The sequence below is a fragment of the Phycodurus eques genome, chromosome 3, assembly GCF_024500275.1.
Source record: "Phycodurus eques isolate BA_2022a chromosome 3, UOR_Pequ_1.1, whole genome shotgun sequence".
Lineage (NCBI taxonomy): Eukaryota > Metazoa > Chordata > Actinopteri > Syngnathiformes > Syngnathidae > Phycodurus > Phycodurus eques.
This window is the reverse complement of record NC_084527.1, coordinates 26,352,466-26,372,141: the sequence shown is the minus strand read 5'-3', so window position 1 is coordinate 26,372,141 and position 19,676 is coordinate 26,352,466. Positions and strand designations below refer to the sequence as shown.

Sequence of the window (19,676 nt, the reverse complement as noted above, 5' to 3'; positions counted from 1 at the left end):
AAAATCAGGTGTTCTTTCATTTATTTGTAGCTTCTCTTTAACAGTGGTATTTAAATTGTATTTACTGCAGTTTTTATGTTTTGTTGATCATCATTTTCATGTTTTAAGTTTCCAATGCTGAAACAGTTGTCTCGAGGACTTCCTAAATAATGTCCTGAGTTATCAACTAACAACAAGTGAAGTGGAACTGAATGTGTCAGTGTATCAGATGAAAATAAAACAAAACAAAACAAACAAAAAAAGAATGCCACTGATATCTTTGAGTTTCTTAAAGGCGACCCCATCTGCCAGCATTATCTCAGCTCTGGTTATCTTAAATGTCCCCAGTGTCTTTAGGGTGCCCTCAGTCCAAAGACTGAAAATGAAAGAAGTTGGGGGTGAGGAGGATGACTATCTTATGAAGTGCCACGACAGGGAGACATTAAACTTAAGATGGATGAGAGAAGCACAACTATGCTCATGGTTCTTCTTCTTTGTGTGGGTTCAGGTGAGCATATTAATACACAACTCTTATTTTGGGAGAATTGTGTGATATTCCATACAAAGTGTTCTATTGCCTTCAAGAAAGAAAGTGAGCGATGAATGTTCTTTCTCCTCTCAGCGACGCCAGCTGCGGCGAACATTCTGGACGTGTGCGCTAGCTGCCACGTTAACGCCACATGTGAAGACAAGTATGATAATTCTGGAAAAGTTTGTAACTGCAAGTACGGTTTTGTAGGAAACGGGAGGACCTTTTGTCAAGGTAGGAAATATGCATCATGATATATTTTCTTACAGATTGAAGTGTTTCCAGTTTCAGTGCCGCGCCAACCTCAAAGATTTTCAATGACTGACAAACAGTAGTTTGAAATAATAATGTTGAATTTTACAGTATGAAAACATTTTCGTTATTGATATCACAGTGTAGACATGTACAAGTTACATCAGAAAGGAGGAAATAAGGATTCATTACACGAATATAGTGCAAACACACTATGGAATCAGGTTAGTTATTGAATTACATTACATTCCCAACGGAATCACATTATGAATTTTACACATTTATATACTGGTAAGATAAAAACAAAAACACAATACTGTAAAGTTACGACTGTTTACCACTTTTAGAGGAGCTTTTGACATTCAGTGTACAGCTAAACATATTGCTATTGAGTTGTTTCAACATACTGTATCTACACCAAAGTTGCAGTTATTAAATCACTGTAATGTGGGGGTGGGGGAGAGATTGTCAGAGGGAATTATGAGATGCAATGGAATAGCTTGATCAAAAGAAAATTCAGTTATTAATGATCAGATTTGATTGTCATTGTCAGAGATTGTAGAAATGATGATGATTATTATTCATTATTAAGGCTGGAAGTGGTGCAGATTTGGAGAATTTCATCCTTAACCTTTGTGCCCAGAGACTGAGCTCCGAAAGACCTGTAATGAAAGTTTTTCTAAAACAGTTCAATGGTTTGATGCAGTTCAGCCCGATACCACTGAGCAACCACAATAATGAATGAACGAACGCATGAACAAATGAATGAAGAGGCGGCTGCATGAATCAATGAATGAAGGATTTAATTTGAACTTGGCATAGTGCACAGTAAGAACAAACAAACAAATCAAAGCATTCAAACAATCCTAAAAAAATCAATCAAATAAATAAATAAATAAACAACAGCATATTAACTTAACATGTTTGAAAAGGGAGTAGTAAGAAGCATAATGCTTATTTTAGTCCGACCCCTTCTCTGGTCAGTAGAAATGGCGTGTCCTGTCTTCACACTGACAGTCACAAGTCACTACATACATAACATAATAGTAATTATTATTATTATTATTGTACTCACATATTCATGTATGCAGTACATACAATATTTACATGCATGCAAATTTACAAAGAATAGACAAGGAATAAACAAATCTGTGAAAACAATCTGCTTGTTAAAGACCTTTCTCTTTGTACTCTGTGAAAATATAATATTAATTAATATTAAGACTGTTATTGCCCTGACACAAAGCTGTCTTCAATTTAGATGGCCACTCAAAATATAACCCCAATGCTATTTTAAAAAAATAATAATAATTTTTGAACATTTCAAGGACGTTGGTCGTTCATTATATTGTACATTATTTGTGCTGTTTAAAAATGAACCAGATCAGTAGTGAAATATCATGTTTTGATTGTAAAAAAAAAAAAAATTGTGAGTTTGTGTGAGCTCTATACTCTATTTGTGTGAGCTCTGTATTGTGAATTATCCTTATGTTTTTTGTTTTTTTTTGTAGCACCGAGAGTAATTGAAGTGAATATTGAATAAACATACAACATTATTTATGAAATACCTCTCTGGCAGTGTTAATCCAAATTGAGCCGTCCGGCCTCAGTAAAGAATTGTCTTTTTTAATATATCTCTTGGATTTAATCTCACTAGATTGTGCAGATGTAATTGATGCTGATGAACATTCTGGTTTTTTTTTTGCATCTAGACAAAGATGAGTGTCAGATAGGAGCCACTAAGATCTGTGGGCAGCATACGACATGCCACAATACATATGGCAGCTATTACTGCACCTGTCTGACTGGATACACGGCTTCCAATAACTTGCCTGTCTTCATTCCGAACGATGGAACCCACTGCCAGGGTGAGCTCTTCAGCAGAAACCATCAAGTGAAAAGTGAATCTATTCTATCACATGTTTAATTTTCAAGCTAAGAAGTTAAATCCTGCAGTCACCCGAGTTCCATTCTAGTAAACGATTGCATCACTACCTACATTACCTACATTCAACTAATTTCACAGATCAGGCTGAACCAGGCTTACCTGGTTAAAGGCTAGCAAAGTGACGGTTGAGTGACATGCTTGTTTCCAATTTGCCGTGAAGACATAGATGAGTGCAAGGTGGCTGGGCTTTGTGGAGAAGGAGGTCACTGCAGGAACCTGAATGGCAGTTTTGACTGCAGCTGTCAGCTAGGATATCGAGTCCACAATGGGACGGAGCCCTTTCACCCTCACAAAGACAAGGCTTCCTGTCAAGGTCAAATTGCATTTGCTAAACTTGTTGCAAAAAGTGTCAAGTGTCAATTCTGATCTGATTGAATGAGCTGTGATAATCAGTAAAGACATTTAACTGTGTTTCATGATGTCCCCCAACTCAGTGGTGGACTGTGGCCATCCAAAATTGCAGGAGGAGATAGTACTGGTTTCAGCAACAGGCACAACCTTTGGCAGCGTGGCGTCATTTGAGTGTGACGAAGGCTTTCTGTGGACGAGTGGTAACAACGCCTCGCAGTGTGGGGCTGACGGGCTGTGGCGTGGGCTCACCGCGATCTGTGACGGTAAGGAAACAAGAGAAAAACCCAACCCTATTCTCTCTGCAGCTCATATTGTCTATACAAACACTAGCATTTTGTATATCAATAAGTCAATCATGGGAAAGACATATAGCTAAGTATGAATATATGTAGACTGGCCTTTGTATGTTACCTGATGTGGTCCATTGTCCATTGATTTGGAAGCGTTGCACTCAGAATCAGAATCAGAATCAGAATCATCTTTATTTGCCAAGTATGTCCAAAAAACACACAAGGAATTTGTTTCCGGTAATTGGTAATTGGAGAAATCGAGAGAAATACAAATCAGGCATTCCCTCCCCCCTAAATGTTAAACAAAGAAAAGAACATTACTGATTACTGCAATGTTCTAGCTTTTGGTATCATCACACTCATGATTTGCTGTCTACTGTATGAGATGGTTTCATGCCGCATGTCACTGTCTTGCCTCTCAGTGATTGACTGTGGCTGTCCTCCCACCTTCCCTCACTCACACATGCAATGGAATAAGAGCTCAAGGGTGGGCACTGAGGTGCTGTATCAATGTAACTCTGGCTATCACAACATTGGAAAGAGCAATGTCTTCACCTGCACCGCAGCAGGGCAGTGGGAGGGTGCGAGTCTGCTTTGCCAAGGTACACAAACAGCATGTTTTCTCTAGTGACTTTACAGCCTGTTTCTGTCTGGCCGTTGGGCACAGTTCAACAGAATTACACTAATGAGCTTAGTGAACAACTGCAAATGGGAATTTATTTGGGTCACTGTGTTTGAAAGAAGTGTGAGAATCCTCCACCAGGGCCACAGTAGGTGGACTCAATAGAAAGCGGAGAGACGCACAGGCTCTGATACCTATTGTGTACATTATCGTAGACATTGAGGGCCATAACTGTCCTCCTGACTGTAGCACCAAGCAAAACTAGCAAATCGTTAGTGGACCATCTACTTTGCAAAGTTGATAAAACAGTTAAGATGTACAGTACTGTGTTAAAGTCTCGGGCCAATGCTAGGTTGTATTAACCACCAGTACCTTTTTCATAGCAGTCATTTTGACATACAGAAAATAGTTGTTATCGTTTGAGTCACTACGCTATCAATGGAATATCGAAGCCCCGCAGAATCACAATGATGTTCCCGTTCGTACGTGATCCACCGTGAACCAGGAAGTGACAGGTTTGATAACAAACAAATGGACAAACACAAGTACTAGTAGTCTTACTAATAGTGCAGCCTTGGCAAAGGTTGACTGATATTGACTCTGATTGAATATGGTTATTGTAATACATGGAACTCACACATATTCGGTTTGGCTTTCGCAAATGTGCCTATTTGTGTGTTTCCCCCCCCCCCCCTCAACCTATACTCTGTGAGTAATCAAAACTCACCTCTTTGCTGATTTTGTCATGCTAACCTGTCGGCCGACGTGATAACCAGTGGGTCACCGTGCCGCCCACGATCATTATTAATTACCAGTAACGAAAACAAGTGTGACTAACCCAGTGACTCCCGTTCGGCCGTTAAGTCTTATGCCGGTGTATGTGTAGAAGTGTATTAAACAACATGCTATGTGTGTAACTTCCTAGAGATATTATGCGGCAAACCCCTTACAGTGCCACACACTGGGCATATGTGGAATGGCAGTTCCACTCCTGGAAGCATTGTAAACTACTATTGTAAACAAGGATTTAATCACAGTGAGGCCAGTGCTATTTCACTGTGCTCATCTAATGGTAACTGGACAAAGCCAAACATTGCATGCAAAGGTAATGGCAGAGATTTACTGTAGTTGATCTTCAGCTGCGATTGATGCACAGAGATGATGTTCCATTCAAATAACGTCCAAAATGTTCATCTCTGTAGAAGTTGACTGCGGCTCTCCTCCTGACATCTCTCATTCAGTCCTGTTATGGGATCACGTCTCCACTGTGGGCTCTCAGGCTGCTTATCAGTGTCAGTCTGGATATTCCAGCGTTGGAGAAATAAATAAAACAGTATGTACTGATACTGGAAAATGGGACAAGCCCTCTCTGCAGTGCCAAGGTGATAATGTTGCGGATTAAGACATAATTCCTAAGTCAGTTTTGACCTAACTCCTGATATGTAATGATTTCCTGTCTTTTTTGTTATAGAAATCAAATGTCAGGAGCCGGTTTTGAAACCACATACTAAAAGACTATGGGATGGCATGTCACATGTTGGCAGTGTGGCTATTTACAAATGTGATGAAGGATATAACATAAAGGGTGTGAGGAACTTCTCAATATGTGGACAGAATGGACTGTGGGAGGAAATTGATCTTTGGTGTGAAGGTGCAACGTTTGACGATCAGAACTGAATTTATTTGCTCAATTTATTAAATCCTATTTAATTAACAGTACACAACAGTTGCATATTCATGTCAGTTTTGGGTTGTTCAAGTCACAAGGGTTGAAGCCCATGTTGCCTGATAGGCTTTTGTCTCATTAATTCATGTCTGTGTGCAGAAATAACATGTGGTCCTCCACAAACCCTCCCCCATACTAACCTGCTGTGGGAGCGCTCCACTAGTCCTGGCAGTGTCGTGCTGTATGAGTGTGTGGAAGGATATTACCAGGAGGGTGGAGATAATATTTCCACATGTCTAACATCAGGCGAGTGGGCAAACCTATCATTAAATTGCAAAGGTATAGTAATTAAGTCTAGTGTCCTTAAACAAATTGAGGTAACCCTAGATATTTTAAAATATTCAATTTGGAAATGTACACTCACCTGCATGGCCTCTTGAGAGCCAGTACAAGCATTCACAAAGTAAAGGCAGGTTAGAGTGAAGTATTTATTTCAGACAGGTATTCATTTAACGTTTAATGTTTATTATTACAGTTGTAGTTTTCCATAGTGTAAATCTGAAATGCATCATACCTAGAGTTGTTTTTTTCTATTTTTGTTCCCCACCTTCACATGTACTGTCGGTAAACAATTTTATTCAAGAATTAGAAACAATTCTCTTTATGATTATTTTGTTTGGTTGGTCAGTGTGCACATTTGAGCTTAAACAGTACACACTGGAGTGTCTTTTTTTTTTTTTTTTCCTGATGCAGCAGCAGCAGCAGTCATCACTGCGATAAAATCATGTCTGACAAAATCTGTTTTGTATTGTTTCACCAACAGTGATGAATGAACCCAATCTGTGCAGAAAGAAAACACTACTTGTTTGCATGCATTACAAATGATTTTGTTGTTGTTGTAGTATGTTTAATCAGTTTTTGTGCTTCTATTATTGAACTAAGAGAAACGATAGATTCGATATGTGTCTAAGATTGTTTCGCTGCAATTTGTGATTAATCAGTGCCATTGTTTTCCCAGCAAAATGTGGCCCGGTCCCCTTCTTTGCCCACTCAGAGGTAGTATGGCATAACAGAAGTGTAGTGATCCATCGCTGTGTGAGTGGCTATCACAGCTGGAGGGGCAGCAATGTCTCCACGTGCAGCAGCTCTGGTGTGTGGCAAACAGCTACACTCAATTGCATAGGTGAGCTATTTCCCTATTAAGGGCAGGCAGTTAACTTGTGTTTGGTTCTAAAAGTTCGACAAAGTATTTTAAATATGATAGTGTTTATGCAATAGTGGACATTCAAAAGTGAGGTAAAAATTTGTTCAATCTCATATTGTTCACAGAAATCAAACCACCCATCCATCAACTACTTGTTTTGAATGAAAAATGTTTGCAGGTGGAGAGCAGAAAAGTATGAAGAGGCCACAGAAATGTACAAGGTAACCAATGTTAACACTTTATCTCAGATAAATTTGAGCATGTGTTGACATTCCAAGCCCCCCGCCCGCAAAAGGCCGCTCACTGCTTATGAACAATTTGAAGAAGAAGATTTTGATTACTAAAGTTGCCAAAGCAAATGAATTCTCACCTTTAAATCTTAGGTGATCTACATAGGATCCAGAGAGTATGAGAGGGCCTTTCTTGAAAAAAGGAAGCAGTTTCTGAGCTCTACGGCAGACTGGCTCGAGATCTGTCTCAGTTTGCTTCCAGCCACAAACTACAGCATCTCTATCATTGCATTGTCTGTTGGATTCACAGCCACCATCACTATTAACACCAGTTTGACAGGTATCACTGAACAACCTGTGTAAAGGCCAACAAGACTGTTCCCACAATAGTTTAGTAGGGTTTCATACAAAAAGTTACATGTCATAATGATTTGATAACTCATATATTTTATATTGATACTTTATTCAATGTGAAAAATGCACAAGTCGATGGTTTGGATGCACTATAAGATGCTTTGTTCAAAAGCACTTAATTTTGAGACACATACTTTATTCAACACACATTCCATTTATTAAATTTATTCTGTATCAACAATGAATATTGTTGGAAAATTATAGAATTGTACCTTTTGAAAAAAATATACATACTGTTTTAATTGTCAGTCACTTGGCGAGGACTAAATATGTGGGACTGAATTATAATACATGCTATACATTTGGATATTTGGGACCTTGGCCTGGCTCCAATGCAAACTTAATTTAGTGTTTTACATTATTAAATTATTACAATATTTTTTTTTAAATTATTATTATTATTCATAAAATAATAAACAAATAACCTGGGTTTTTTTTTCTGCGTTAAGGGACTTTTCAATTTGGAACCAGAACCACTGTACTGATAGCTTGTGATTTGTAATTGGTTGGATGTTATAATATTTATACACACTGACATAATTTGACAGCACCTGCAGTACCAGAAGTCCACTACAGAGAATATGAGACTCCTGTACCAATTCTGAGGCTACGCAGATCACCCAGCACTCTCGACACAATAAGGTGACGACCAGCAGAGCTGTACTGTACGTGGTTGCTTATGGGGAAATTGAATTTCAGCAGGATATTTTCTATCATCTAAAACTGAAAACACATTAAAAGCAGTTTTAATGTAAATAATAATAAAAGCATGTCCTTGCACCGACCAGCCACAACATTATGACTACTTGCACAATCTCATGAGCGCCACTACAGGGATTGAACATTTTTACTGAAGATACAATAATAATGATACTCAATTTTGAATGACAATGTCAAAAGAGCGGTATCAGCTGGTGTAGAACTCCGTTGTGTCATACTGAGAACTGTTTATAATATTTTGTTTAGCTCAACCTGAGAATCTCCAATAAATATTGGACACAGCTCTCTGTTTGATGCAATGCAGCTCCACCCCATTCCAAACTATGCCCACAATATTAAACAAATCAATACCACTCAATTCAAAACCAGGCATAGGATTTTTTCTAAGAAATATTTGCTAGAGCTCTTGTATTGTGCTGATTAGATTGTGAAAGTAGTCCTAATGTATCTTGTCAGTGTATATCGATTTTAAATATATAATATGACAAATGTCATTGTTTTCTTCTCATTTGACAGTTTGTACCAAGTGTTTGTACTTCCAATAGAGGGATTTATGGCCTTTGACTGTTCCTCTCCTGTGAATGGAAAGCCCTCAGGCAAAAGTGATTCCTTACAGGGACACATTGTAGCTCAGATGCGCATCAGCCCGTGTCGGAGCAGAGATGCGTTTTACTGTTGGAGATGGTCTCCATTACGGAGGATTTTTCAATGCGCCTCTCGAGAAAGGCAAAAACTACTACGTCATCTTGCGTGCAGTCAGTCAGTGGAAAAAGGTGAGCGCAAATACAATACTGTACAAATAGTAATGTGCTGACATTCTTTCATGTCCTTTGTTGTAGGATTTAAAAAGCTCCTGTGTCCTGTGGGCAAAAGTAACAGGTACAGTAGATACTACTCTGGCAAAATTCTTTGATGAGCGAGCACTACTATCAATTTTTTTTCAAAGTCAATTATTTTCCCCCAATAATTGCAAAGCAAATTTGAATCACAAGATTTTACTCGTTGAAAAAGGTTATTACAATATATACATATATATATATATATATATATATATATATATATATATATATATATATATATATACATACAAAATTCCAATGAAATTGGGACGTTGTGTTAAACATAAATAAAAACATTATGAAATGATTTGCAAATCATGTTCAACCTATATTTAATTTAATACACTACAAAGACAAGATATTTAATGTTTAAACTGATAAACTTTATTGTTTTTAGCAAATAATCATTAACTTAGAATTTTATTGCTGCAACATGTTCCAAAAAAGCTGAGACAGGTGGCAAAAAAGACGGGAAAGTTGAGGAATGCTCATCAAACAGCTGTTTGGAACATCCCACAGGTGAACAGGTTAATTGGGAACAGGTGGGTGCCATGATTGGATATAAAAAAAGCTTGCCTGAATTGCTCACTCATTCACAAGCAAAGAGGGGACGAGGTTCACCTCTTTCTGAACAAGTGTGTGAGGAAATAGTCGACAATGTTCCTCAACGTACAATGGCAAGGAATCTAGGGATTTCATCATCTACGGTCCATATGATCATCAAAAGGTTCAGAGAATCTGGAGAAAGCACTGCATGTAAGCGGCAAGACCAAAAACCAACATTGAATGCCCGTGACCTTCGATCCTTCAGGCGGCACTGCATCAAAAACCGACATCAATGTGTAAAGGATATCACCACGTGGGCTCAGGAACACTTCAGAAAACCAATGTCAGTAAATGCAGTTCAGCGCTACATCCGTAAGTGCAACATGAAGCTCTACTATGCAAAGCAAAAGCCATTTATCAACAACACCCAGAAACTTCTCTGGGTCCGAGTTCCTCTAAGATGGACTGATGCGAAGTGGAAAAGTGTTCTGTGGTCCTACGAGTCCACATTTCAAATTGTTTTTGGAAATTATGTACGTTGTGTCCTCCGGGCCAAAGAGGAAAAGAACCATCCGGACTGTCATGGACGCAAAGTTTAAAAACCAGCATCTGTGATGGTATGGGGCTGTGTTAGTGCCAATGGCATGGGTAACTTAAACATCTGTGAAGGCACCATTAATGCTGAAAGGTACATACAGGTTTTGGAGAAACATATGCTGCCATCCAAGCAACATCTTTTTCATGGACCCCCTTGCTTATTTCAGCAAGACAATGCCAAACCACATTCTGCACGTGTTACAACAGAGTGGCTTCGTAGTAAAAGAGTGCGGGTACCAGACTGGCCTGCCTGCAGTCCAGACCTGTCTCCCATTGAAAATGTGTGCCGCATTATGAAGCGTAAAATACAATTACGGCGACCCCGGACTGTTGAAGAGCTGAAGCTGTACATCAAGCTAGAATGGGAAAGAATTCCACTTACAAAGATTCAACAATTAGTGTCCTCACTTCCCAAACGTTTATTGAATGTTGTTAAAAGAAAAGGTGATGTAACACAGTGGTAAACATGACCCTGTCCCAGCTTTTTTGGAACGTGTTGCAGCCATAGAATTCTAAGTTAATGATTATTTGCTAAAAGACAATCAAGTTTATCAGTTTGAACATTAAATATCTTGTCTTTGTAGCGTATTTAATGAAATATAGGCCGAACATGATTCGCAAATCATTGTATTCTGTCTTTATTTATGTTTAACACAACATCCCAACTTCATTGGAATTGGGGTTGTATATATTTACATTATTTTGGAACTTAACTCTATTGTAATTAATCTTAACTCTTATTTCCAGGGCCAGTGTGCACCACAGCTGGCTCAGAGTTTGTCTTTGGTATTGAAAGCTTTTAAAAGAGTGATACAAAAGCACCAAATGCTCCACAATGCTGGCAGTTGTTAGTTTGTTTTGAATAATTCATAACAAAGCTGTAGTTTTCGGTGCTCTTAATGCAAATACATATTTTGCTTGTTACATTTTTTTATAGGTACATCCTATGTTGTGATGATTTCATCGCTGTGTGCTGCTGCCTTAATAGGACTGATAGTTTTAGCAGCTTTGCTTGGATGCACTTACACCTGGTAAGGATGGCGTACCTGTATGAAAGAGCTTTACCCCTTAAGATCATAGTCTTCAAGTTACTCAAGGATTTCTAGATTTAAGAAGTGTGTGTGTTTTTCCATTTTGGTTTTAATCAAATATCGTATTTGTACAGCAATGGGGTTTCAGGTTCTGATATTGGCTTGCAATACTGTAACATGAAATGTACAGTAAAGTACAACCCCAATTCCGATGAAGTTGGGACGTTGTGTTAAACATAAATAAAAACAGAATACATTGATTTGCAAATCATGTCCAGCCTATATTTAATTGAATACACTACAAAGACAAGATATTTAATGTTCAAACAAATAAACTTGATTGTTTTTAGCCAATAATCATTAACTTGGAATTTTATGGCTGCAACATGTTCCAAAAAAGCTGGGACAGGTGGCAAAAAAGACGAGAAAGTTGAGGAATGCTCATCAAACAGCTGTTTGGAACATCCCACAGGTGAACAGGTTAATTGGGAACAGGTGGGTGGCATGATTGGATATAAAAGGAGCTTCCCTGAATTGCAGAGTCATTCACAAGCAAAGATGGGGCGAGGTTCACCTCTTTGTGAACAAGTGCGTGAGAAAGTAGTTGAACAGTTTAAGGACAATGTGCACCTACAAAGCTTCAACAATTAGTTGTCCTCAGTTCCCAAATGTTTATTGAATGTTGATAAAAGAAAAGGTGATGTAACACAGTGGTAAACATGACCCTGTCCCAGCTTTTTTGGAACATGTTGCAGCCATAAAATTCTAAGTTGAGTTAATGTCCCAACTTCATTGGAATTGGGGTTGCAGTTTCATTTGTGATTTTCTTTGCGTCCCTATGTTTGTTTTGCTGAAGTTTTTATGGACTTCTCTATGAAAAACTGGTCCATTCAGATATGCATCTTAATCAGTTTTTATTTCTTTTCAAGGTTTGTCAAGAGAAGATGACTGTCATTTTGTACACTTTGTGACTACTTTTAATACATTTTGGCCATTTTTGAGTGTTCAGTATGTTGACTAGAATGATACGTTTTTTTCATTCACTTCTAACTATATGGAGTGTTGTTGCTTTTCATCATCATGTTGGATTTCATCCATCCATCCATCCATCCATTTTCCGAGCCGCTTATCCTCACAAGGGTCGCGGGAGTGCTGGAGCCTATCCCAACTATCATCGGGCAGGAGGCGGGGTACACCCTGAACTGGTTGCCAGCCAATCGCAGGGCACACATATAAACAAACCTTCGCACTCACAATCACACCTACGGGCAATTTAGAGTCTTCAATTAACCTGTGGGAGGAAACCGGAGCTGCCCGGAGAAAACCCACGCAGGCACGTGGCGAACATGCAAACTCCACACAGGCGGGGCCGGGGATTGAACCCCGCACCTTGGAACTGTGAGGCGGACACTCTAACCAGTCGTCGATTTCATCCATCCATCCATCCATTTTCTGAGCCGCTTCTCCTCACTGGGGTCGCGGGCCTGCTGGAGCATATCCCAGCTATCATCGGGCAGGAGGCGGGGTACACCCTGAATTGGTTGCCAGCCAATCGCAAGGCACATACAAACAAACAACCATTCGCACTCACATTCACACCGACGGGCAATTTAGAGTCTCCAATTAATGGATGTTTTTGGAATGTGGGAGGAAACCGGAGCGCCCGGAGAAAACCCACGCAGGCACGGGGAGAACATGCAAACTCCACACAGGCGGGGCCGGGGGTTGAACCCCGGTCCTCAGAACTGTGAGGCTGACGCTCTAACCAGTTTCAACTCTTGTTAATTATTTATCATAGACAGAATTCCACTCATGCACTATTTTGAGCTCATATTCTAATGAAGCAATTAGTACTTTACAGCCTTTTCTCTGATGGTATTTTGGACAGTGATTTCATTTTAAGGTTCACAATAAAAATAAATAATAAATAAAAAATAAAACTTGGAGGGGCAAAGAAACAATACATACAGGTTATGCATATTGGCATGATTAGTAATGTATTATTATTTATTAAACATTTTGAGTAGCGTTATCTAAAATGTAGGTAAAAAAACAAAATCAAGAAAAAATATTTAATACACAATAGAACCTGCAGGTAGCATGCTTTATGTTTCGACTTGGTGTTTGTTGTAGGCCTATATAATATTTTAGTGTAAAGATAATGCAATTGTTGTTTATCTAAAAACTAAAATAAGCTTGCCCTACATGTACACCTGAATGAATTAGTCCTCCAAGATGTGTATTTATGTGAACGTAACACTCCAATGCAGAGGGAGGCGGTGTGCTCAAACCTATTTTGTTAGAACGACCTAAAGCCGGAACGCGGAGGACAGGCCAAGGAAGAAGCTGTCCGACACTGTTTTTGTTTACGAGGCGACAACCTAACAAAAGTGAGTGTCTCCGACTCTACCATTCAAGCATTCAACGCAGGAATAGCTAGCCAGTTCGCCGTTAGCATAGCACTGTGCTGTTAGACTGAAGTGAACGCTAAAAAAAAAAAAAAAAAAAAAAAAAAAAAAATAGCAGCACAGCACACAGGCAGTCTTTCATCGTTTGCGCCTAGCATCAGCTTGTGGCCATTCAGTTTGTTTCACAAGCTTGATTATTCGTCGTCGTCAAACAAACACTTGTTTAATAGCAGTAGTTCACACTGGCAACCACGTCAAACCAAAATTCAAATAACAATTGAACATGTTATGTGAGTATAACAAGAATGTTATTCACTGTAATTACGAATTATACTTCGTGGTACTATAAAAGTCTGCAATAAAAAACAAATTTAATCATCATCAATCATTTATTCGACTGCTGTCTATTTCACAAACCGTCACTTTGTACCTTCCTCAATGTAGTTTGTTTCTTAATAAATACCAGAGTACAATGGTAGTTTGCTTGCTATTAGTTACCAACCTCATTTTGTTACTGAAATATTTCTTTAGTGTTATTCATGAATATTATGTGATTCTTTATTGATCATCATGAGTATGCATAGGTGGCAAAAGTACACAAACGCTCTACTTAAGTAGAAGTCCAGATAAAATAAAAGTAATATTAATTCAACTCCTTGGCTCAAGTTGAAGTTTTTTTTTTAAATACAGACTGAAACTTAGTACAAAAGTCAAAATTAATCTTTACTGTCAATTATCTCCAATATACTTTTTGATAATGCACAACAACAACAAACAGGAGACACTGCATAAATATAATGCTGTGATGCCAAGAAGCTACTGCATAAGTATGCTATTTTGTTTTGAAAGTTACAACTGAAAGCTCATATTTGCCTCAAGGAGTAATTACAGGTCATAATGCAATTCAAAATGCAGTTTCTGCTGTTTCTATCAAATTGCACCCCTACCCCCTAGATCAGGTGGAGTGGGAGTGGTGGGAGTCCTCACGGTCGATCAAAAATATGCAGGGGGTTGAACCATTTGTTTAAAACATCAGTGGCTCGCTCTGGGTTTTTGTGTGTGTGTGTTCGTCCCCAAGTGACACAAACACTGGAAAGTTAACTGTCTATTAGCATAAACTCAGTGGCACATGTTATTGGCGTATATTTGATTGACAGGTGACAGGCTTGTCTCCAGCGACTTCAACAGACCAACCACACAGTCTTGCAGATCTACGGTGGACCTTATTTATGTATGTGTGTATTTATTTATTTATTATTTCAGAGGCATAAAAAAAACAAAAAAACAACGATTCTATTGTCATCATTTCTGGGAAAATATATCATCTTTAAAACATTGTTATCGTGACAGGCCTATATGCGACACATTTTACATCAGTTTTTTGTTGGTTTCACCCAGAGAATAGTGTGGTCTTGAACTTGCTCAGTCACTGCTCTTGTAATATGTCTTTATACCTAATTTGATTAAGCATGTCAGCACTCAGAATAAAATGTCCATTGCATATAGAATGAGTGATGGTGTTCGTACTTGTCTTCAACAGGTGCATTGTTGCAGCCTGTAGTTCACTATGGCCCAGAACCAGGTCATCCTGCAGTTCCACTTTGCCACATTTGGCGACTCCATGCTGCAGAAGATGAACCTCCTTCGGCACCAGCGACGCTTCTGTGACGTCACTGTACGCATCAACCAGCTTAAAGTCTCAGGTCATAAGGTGGTGTTTGCTGCTGGTTCTTCTTTCCTAAGAGACCAGTTCATCCTTCAGCAGGACTCCAATGAAGTGCAGATCTCCATGATCCAGGAAGCAAAGGTCGGCCAGCAGCTGCTGCTGTCCTGCTACACGGGACAACTTGAGTTTCCTGAACTAGAGCTGGTCAATTACCTGACAGTAGCCAGCTTCCTCCAAATGGGCCACATTGTTGAGCAGTGCACTCAAGCGCTAAACAAGTTCATCAAGCCACAGCTTCCTCACAAGCTGGAAGTGGAAAGTGAGATGAGAAAGGCAAGCAAGGACGAAGGTTTGAGAGAGCGGGAGCACTGCCAAGTGCCGACTGTCCAGAAGGTGGAGCCCATGGCGGATGATATCAGTAGTGATGATGATGATGAAGATGATGACGATGATGTCATTTTACAGCCCAAATCCTCTCCTCAGATCTCAGATACAAATCCCAGGCACGATGTGGAAGAGAGTGACATAAGCATAGTAAAGGTGGAGTCTGTGGTGCCTAACTTTCCCACCAGCTCTCCAGCCGCCCTGCGCTCACCTGAGCCCCAACACTCTCTCATCAATTCCACCGTGGACAGTCGTGGGAGTGAAACGACGGCGCCCCCTAGCATGCCAGACTTCAGTCCCCCTTCTCCGTCCAATCCAGCAGAGAAACCGAGCGGTCACCAGAAGGAACTACGACAAACCTCTCCAGTGGTACCACCAGTGCCCCAAGTGCAGCCGTGTCTTCCGGCAGCTGGAAAAATACGCCAACCACCTCAAGATGCACAAGCTCTTCATGTGCCTCCTGTGTGGGAAGACATTCACGCAGAAAGGCAACCTGCACCGACACATGCGCGTCCACGCGGGCATCAAACCCTTCCAGTGTAAGATCTGTGGGAAGACCTTCACTCAAAAGTGCTCTTTACTGGATCATCTGAACCTGCACAGCGGGGACAAACCTCACCGCTGTAACTACTGTGACATGATGTTCGCTCACAAGCCTGTTCTCCGCAAGCACCTCAAACAGATCCACGGCAAAAACAGCTTCGACAACGCAAATGAAGGCAACCTGCACGATGGTGGGCCTGAAGAGAATGACAACACTGGTCCCTTTTTCATTCACTCAAACAATTATGAGACGGACTTAAAGGAGACATATTATGGAAAATTGACTTTTTAATGTTTGTATACAAATAGTTGGGGGTCTGTAGTGCTTGCCCACGCATCAAGTGTGAAATTAAACAACCAAGTAAATCTTTAGTTATTTGCCTATTTCCAAAATTATGCCTGTGAGGGAGCTGTTCTACACTCCTCCCCATACTGTTAAAAAAAACAGTGGAACTTATCAACATAATAACCTCCCCCACACTAGGTTTCTCAGCTAGGCTAGCTGACGTTCCAGAGAGAAATAACCACTTTGACGTGGCAGCAGAAGCACTATCATGTCAAAGCTAAGAGGAAAGCAGAGCTGCATTGTAAGCAACTATGAGCATTAATTAAGAGTATTAGCTTCTAATGGTTATGTTTGGCCAAGTTGTTGGTGTGGGGTATTTGTGTTTGACAATGTTCATATGCTACACTACTACATTGATTGACAAGTGTAATTCGGTGGCTTGGTGATAAAATGCCTGCCTCCACAAATGCAATGGAATCACTATGGGCGCTTGCTTTAAGTGCTGGCTTTACAAAAGGTAACTATTGTTCAATGCACACATTAGTGATATAACAGAGTTAGCTTCTGAAATAAGACACTTGATTGCTCAGTGAAGAAATGTGGGGGGGACAGGGGTTGTTTGTGTTTAGTGGTGTTTCCACGTGTCACATACGCAGGGTGAACTGCTGAATCCGCAAGGTAAAATGGTTTCATTGTTTTTAAGCCAGTCTCATGAAAGTCAGGCTCTCCATTGACCCAACAATATGTGCGGCAGGATGGGGACTGACGCACTGCATGAGACAGATCCACCTCTAAAATCAGCCAAGGCAAGAAATATGCTGTAAAAAGGCTAAATGGTATTTTGTTATTAAGACACCTGCAGGAACTTTCTGGAAAAATGCATAATATGGCTCCTTTAAGGTATAATTTGAGACATTGACCTGATGAGAAGGTAAGAATGAAAAGGCTAGTGTCACAAAGCTGCGCAGTGTCAGCATAAAATCTGCAGGTTAAAAAAAAAAAAAAAAGTCATGTTCAAGTCACAAAATCAATTTGTGGAGGATGTAGCATTTACCAACGAAGAACATTCGGTTTTGGGAAGTGTGGGAATTGTTCCTAAGCCACAAATCAACACTGCATTTGTACTTCTGCCACCATTTTGGACAGTTGTATACCAATGGAGACAAAACACATTTAAATTGCATTTGTGTTCATCAGATATCATACAGTAACATCACTTAAATACACAGCTGACGCTCTATGTTGGTCATTTTTCAAAACTATAATATATTGCACTATAAGTAGAAGACACTATTCTTTAGGGTATTAGCTAATGCACAGTTGTACTCTTCTGATTGTCATGCAGACTGTGCCTGCCACAATTTATAAATATTCATGCTCTTATTATTTTCCCTTTAGTTTCGCATTTTAATGTCAATTTCATTGGGGGTTACTGCTGTGACGATCTAAATAAATACTGTATGAAGGTGGCAAGGTAGAAATTGTCATGTGCCACTTTTGAAAGTTTGTAAATACACCTGATGTATGAATTCACTCAAAAAAACCTAATCTTGAAAGTTTCTCATTTGAAAAGCAAGTTAATGCGAAAATTCAAGTTTTGACAATGTACAGTAGATGCTGAGTTCCAGTGCAGCCCTCTGGATAGACTTTCCCTTGCTTTGCGTGAACCGCCTGCTAGAGAAGTCCTGTGTTTTCATCAACGGTGGTATTTGCAGGCCTTCCACTGCGCAGTTTGCCACATATCCTGTTTAGAAGAACTAGCTATGGATAGGATAAAATGTAGGTGCCGGAGCTCAAACTGTCGTTGCTATAATGCTTGATAAGCCATGATGCCCAAAAATTTGGGTGACCTCTTTGTATCAAAAACGTGAGATCAGTGCTATGTCTTTTTCATGGTAGAGTTACAAAATGACCGAAACTTTCAAAATGAAATGCTGCTGACTATACACCTCTAAAAAAAAGAAAAAAAAAACCCACAAATTTAACTTGTGTATGTCCCAACTCTTTCTGAACTAGTCTTCTTCATATAGAGTAAACTGTGGTTGATGTTTCAATATAGCTTTATCACTGTAGACTTATTTCATCATATTGTAGATGCCTTCACTTTGCACTTGAACTAGCAGTGCTGAAACATACATTTTATTGATCGTATTATATAACAGAGAACCTTAAACATATCATGATGCGTAGATATAGGCATTCTGTATATAGGTAGCCTTTTATGTGTACAACAACTGGAAACATTAAATACCTGGTGCAGCTTTCTTAGATTTGAAGAAAAGTGGCATGTCAAACTTACTCACTTGAAAGTTATTTCTAGTTCTCCTGTAAAAAGAGCTTTGCACAAAAAAAAACAACCCATAAAACTGTAAATACATAAAAGGTAAAAACACCATTACCACTGTGGTTACAGTACGTCTTTCCTTACTCTACCCATTGTTCATGTAAAATGTAATTGTTTTTGAATATAATAATAAATATTTCAATGTATGATTCCTTCGGCGAAGGAATTTGTTTGAAATGGTATTCTGTTCGAATCTGTTGTTCTTTCCCCCTGTGAATTAATGAGGCATGGTGATTCCCAACCAGGGTGCTGAGGAAAACTAGTGTGCCATGAGATATCGTAAAGGGTGCAACGGGAAATTATCCAATTTCATTAATTTATCCAAGAATTGTATAGATATAATAAAGAAGGTGGCGGCACGGTGGACGACTGGTTAGAGGGTCAGCCTCACAGTTCTGAGGACCCGGGTTCAATCCCCGGCCCCGCCTGTGTGGAGTTTGGATGTTCTCCCCGTGCCTGCGTGGGTTTTCTCCGGGCACTCCGGTCTCCTCCCACATCCCAAAAACATGCATAAATTGGAGACTCTAAATTGCCCGTAGGTGTGACTGTGAGTGCGAATGGTTGGTTGTTTGTATGGGCTCTGCCGATTGGCTGGCAACCAGTTCAGGGTGTACCCCACCTCCTGCCCGATGACAGCTGGGATAGGCTCCAGCACCCCCGCGACCCTAGTGAGGAGAAGCGGCTCAGAAAATGGATGGATGGATAATAAAGAAGGCACAATAAACCCTGTGTTGCCATACCATACAACAGAATAATAGCTTTGTGCTTAATTAAAATGGGACCAGATTTCACATTGACAAAGTAAATTTGTGAGTAAATTGAGACTA

General features: G+C 39.6%; 2 protein-coding genes across 2 annotated transcripts; both read left to right on the top strand.

Annotated features, from left to right (window-relative positions):
* The first annotated feature begins 348 nt into the window (after nucleotides 1–348).
* On the top strand, nucleotides 349–12,287 carry susd1 (sushi domain containing 1). The gene is given in 20 exon segments (XM_061671029.1): nucleotides 349–487; nucleotides 602–742; nucleotides 2,473–2,628; nucleotides 2,869–3,021; nucleotides 3,143–3,322; nucleotides 3,772–3,951; nucleotides 4,897–5,076; nucleotides 5,174–5,353; nucleotides 5,443–5,622; nucleotides 5,797–5,976; nucleotides 6,656–6,820; nucleotides 6,967–7,016; nucleotides 7,018–7,062; nucleotides 7,225–7,411; nucleotides 8,034–8,127; nucleotides 8,722–8,845; nucleotides 8,847–8,978; nucleotides 9,045–9,084; nucleotides 11,125–11,218; nucleotides 12,148–12,287. Coding segments are annotated over 20 exon segments (2,535 nt in total). The 5' UTR covers nucleotides 349–432; the 3' UTR covers nucleotides 12,167–12,287.
* A 1,101-nt stretch (nucleotides 12,288–13,388) lies between these two features.
* On the top strand, nucleotides 13,389–16,591 carry LOC133399480 (zinc finger and BTB domain-containing protein 26-like). The gene is given in 4 exon segments (XM_061671028.1): nucleotides 13,389–13,608; nucleotides 14,784–14,857; nucleotides 15,167–16,018; nucleotides 16,020–16,591. Coding segments are annotated over 2 exon segments (1,317 nt in total). The 5' UTR covers nucleotides 13,389–13,608; nucleotides 14,784–14,857; nucleotides 15,167–15,193; the 3' UTR covers nucleotides 16,512–16,591.
* Nucleotides 16,592–19,676: the final 3,085 nt, after the last annotated feature.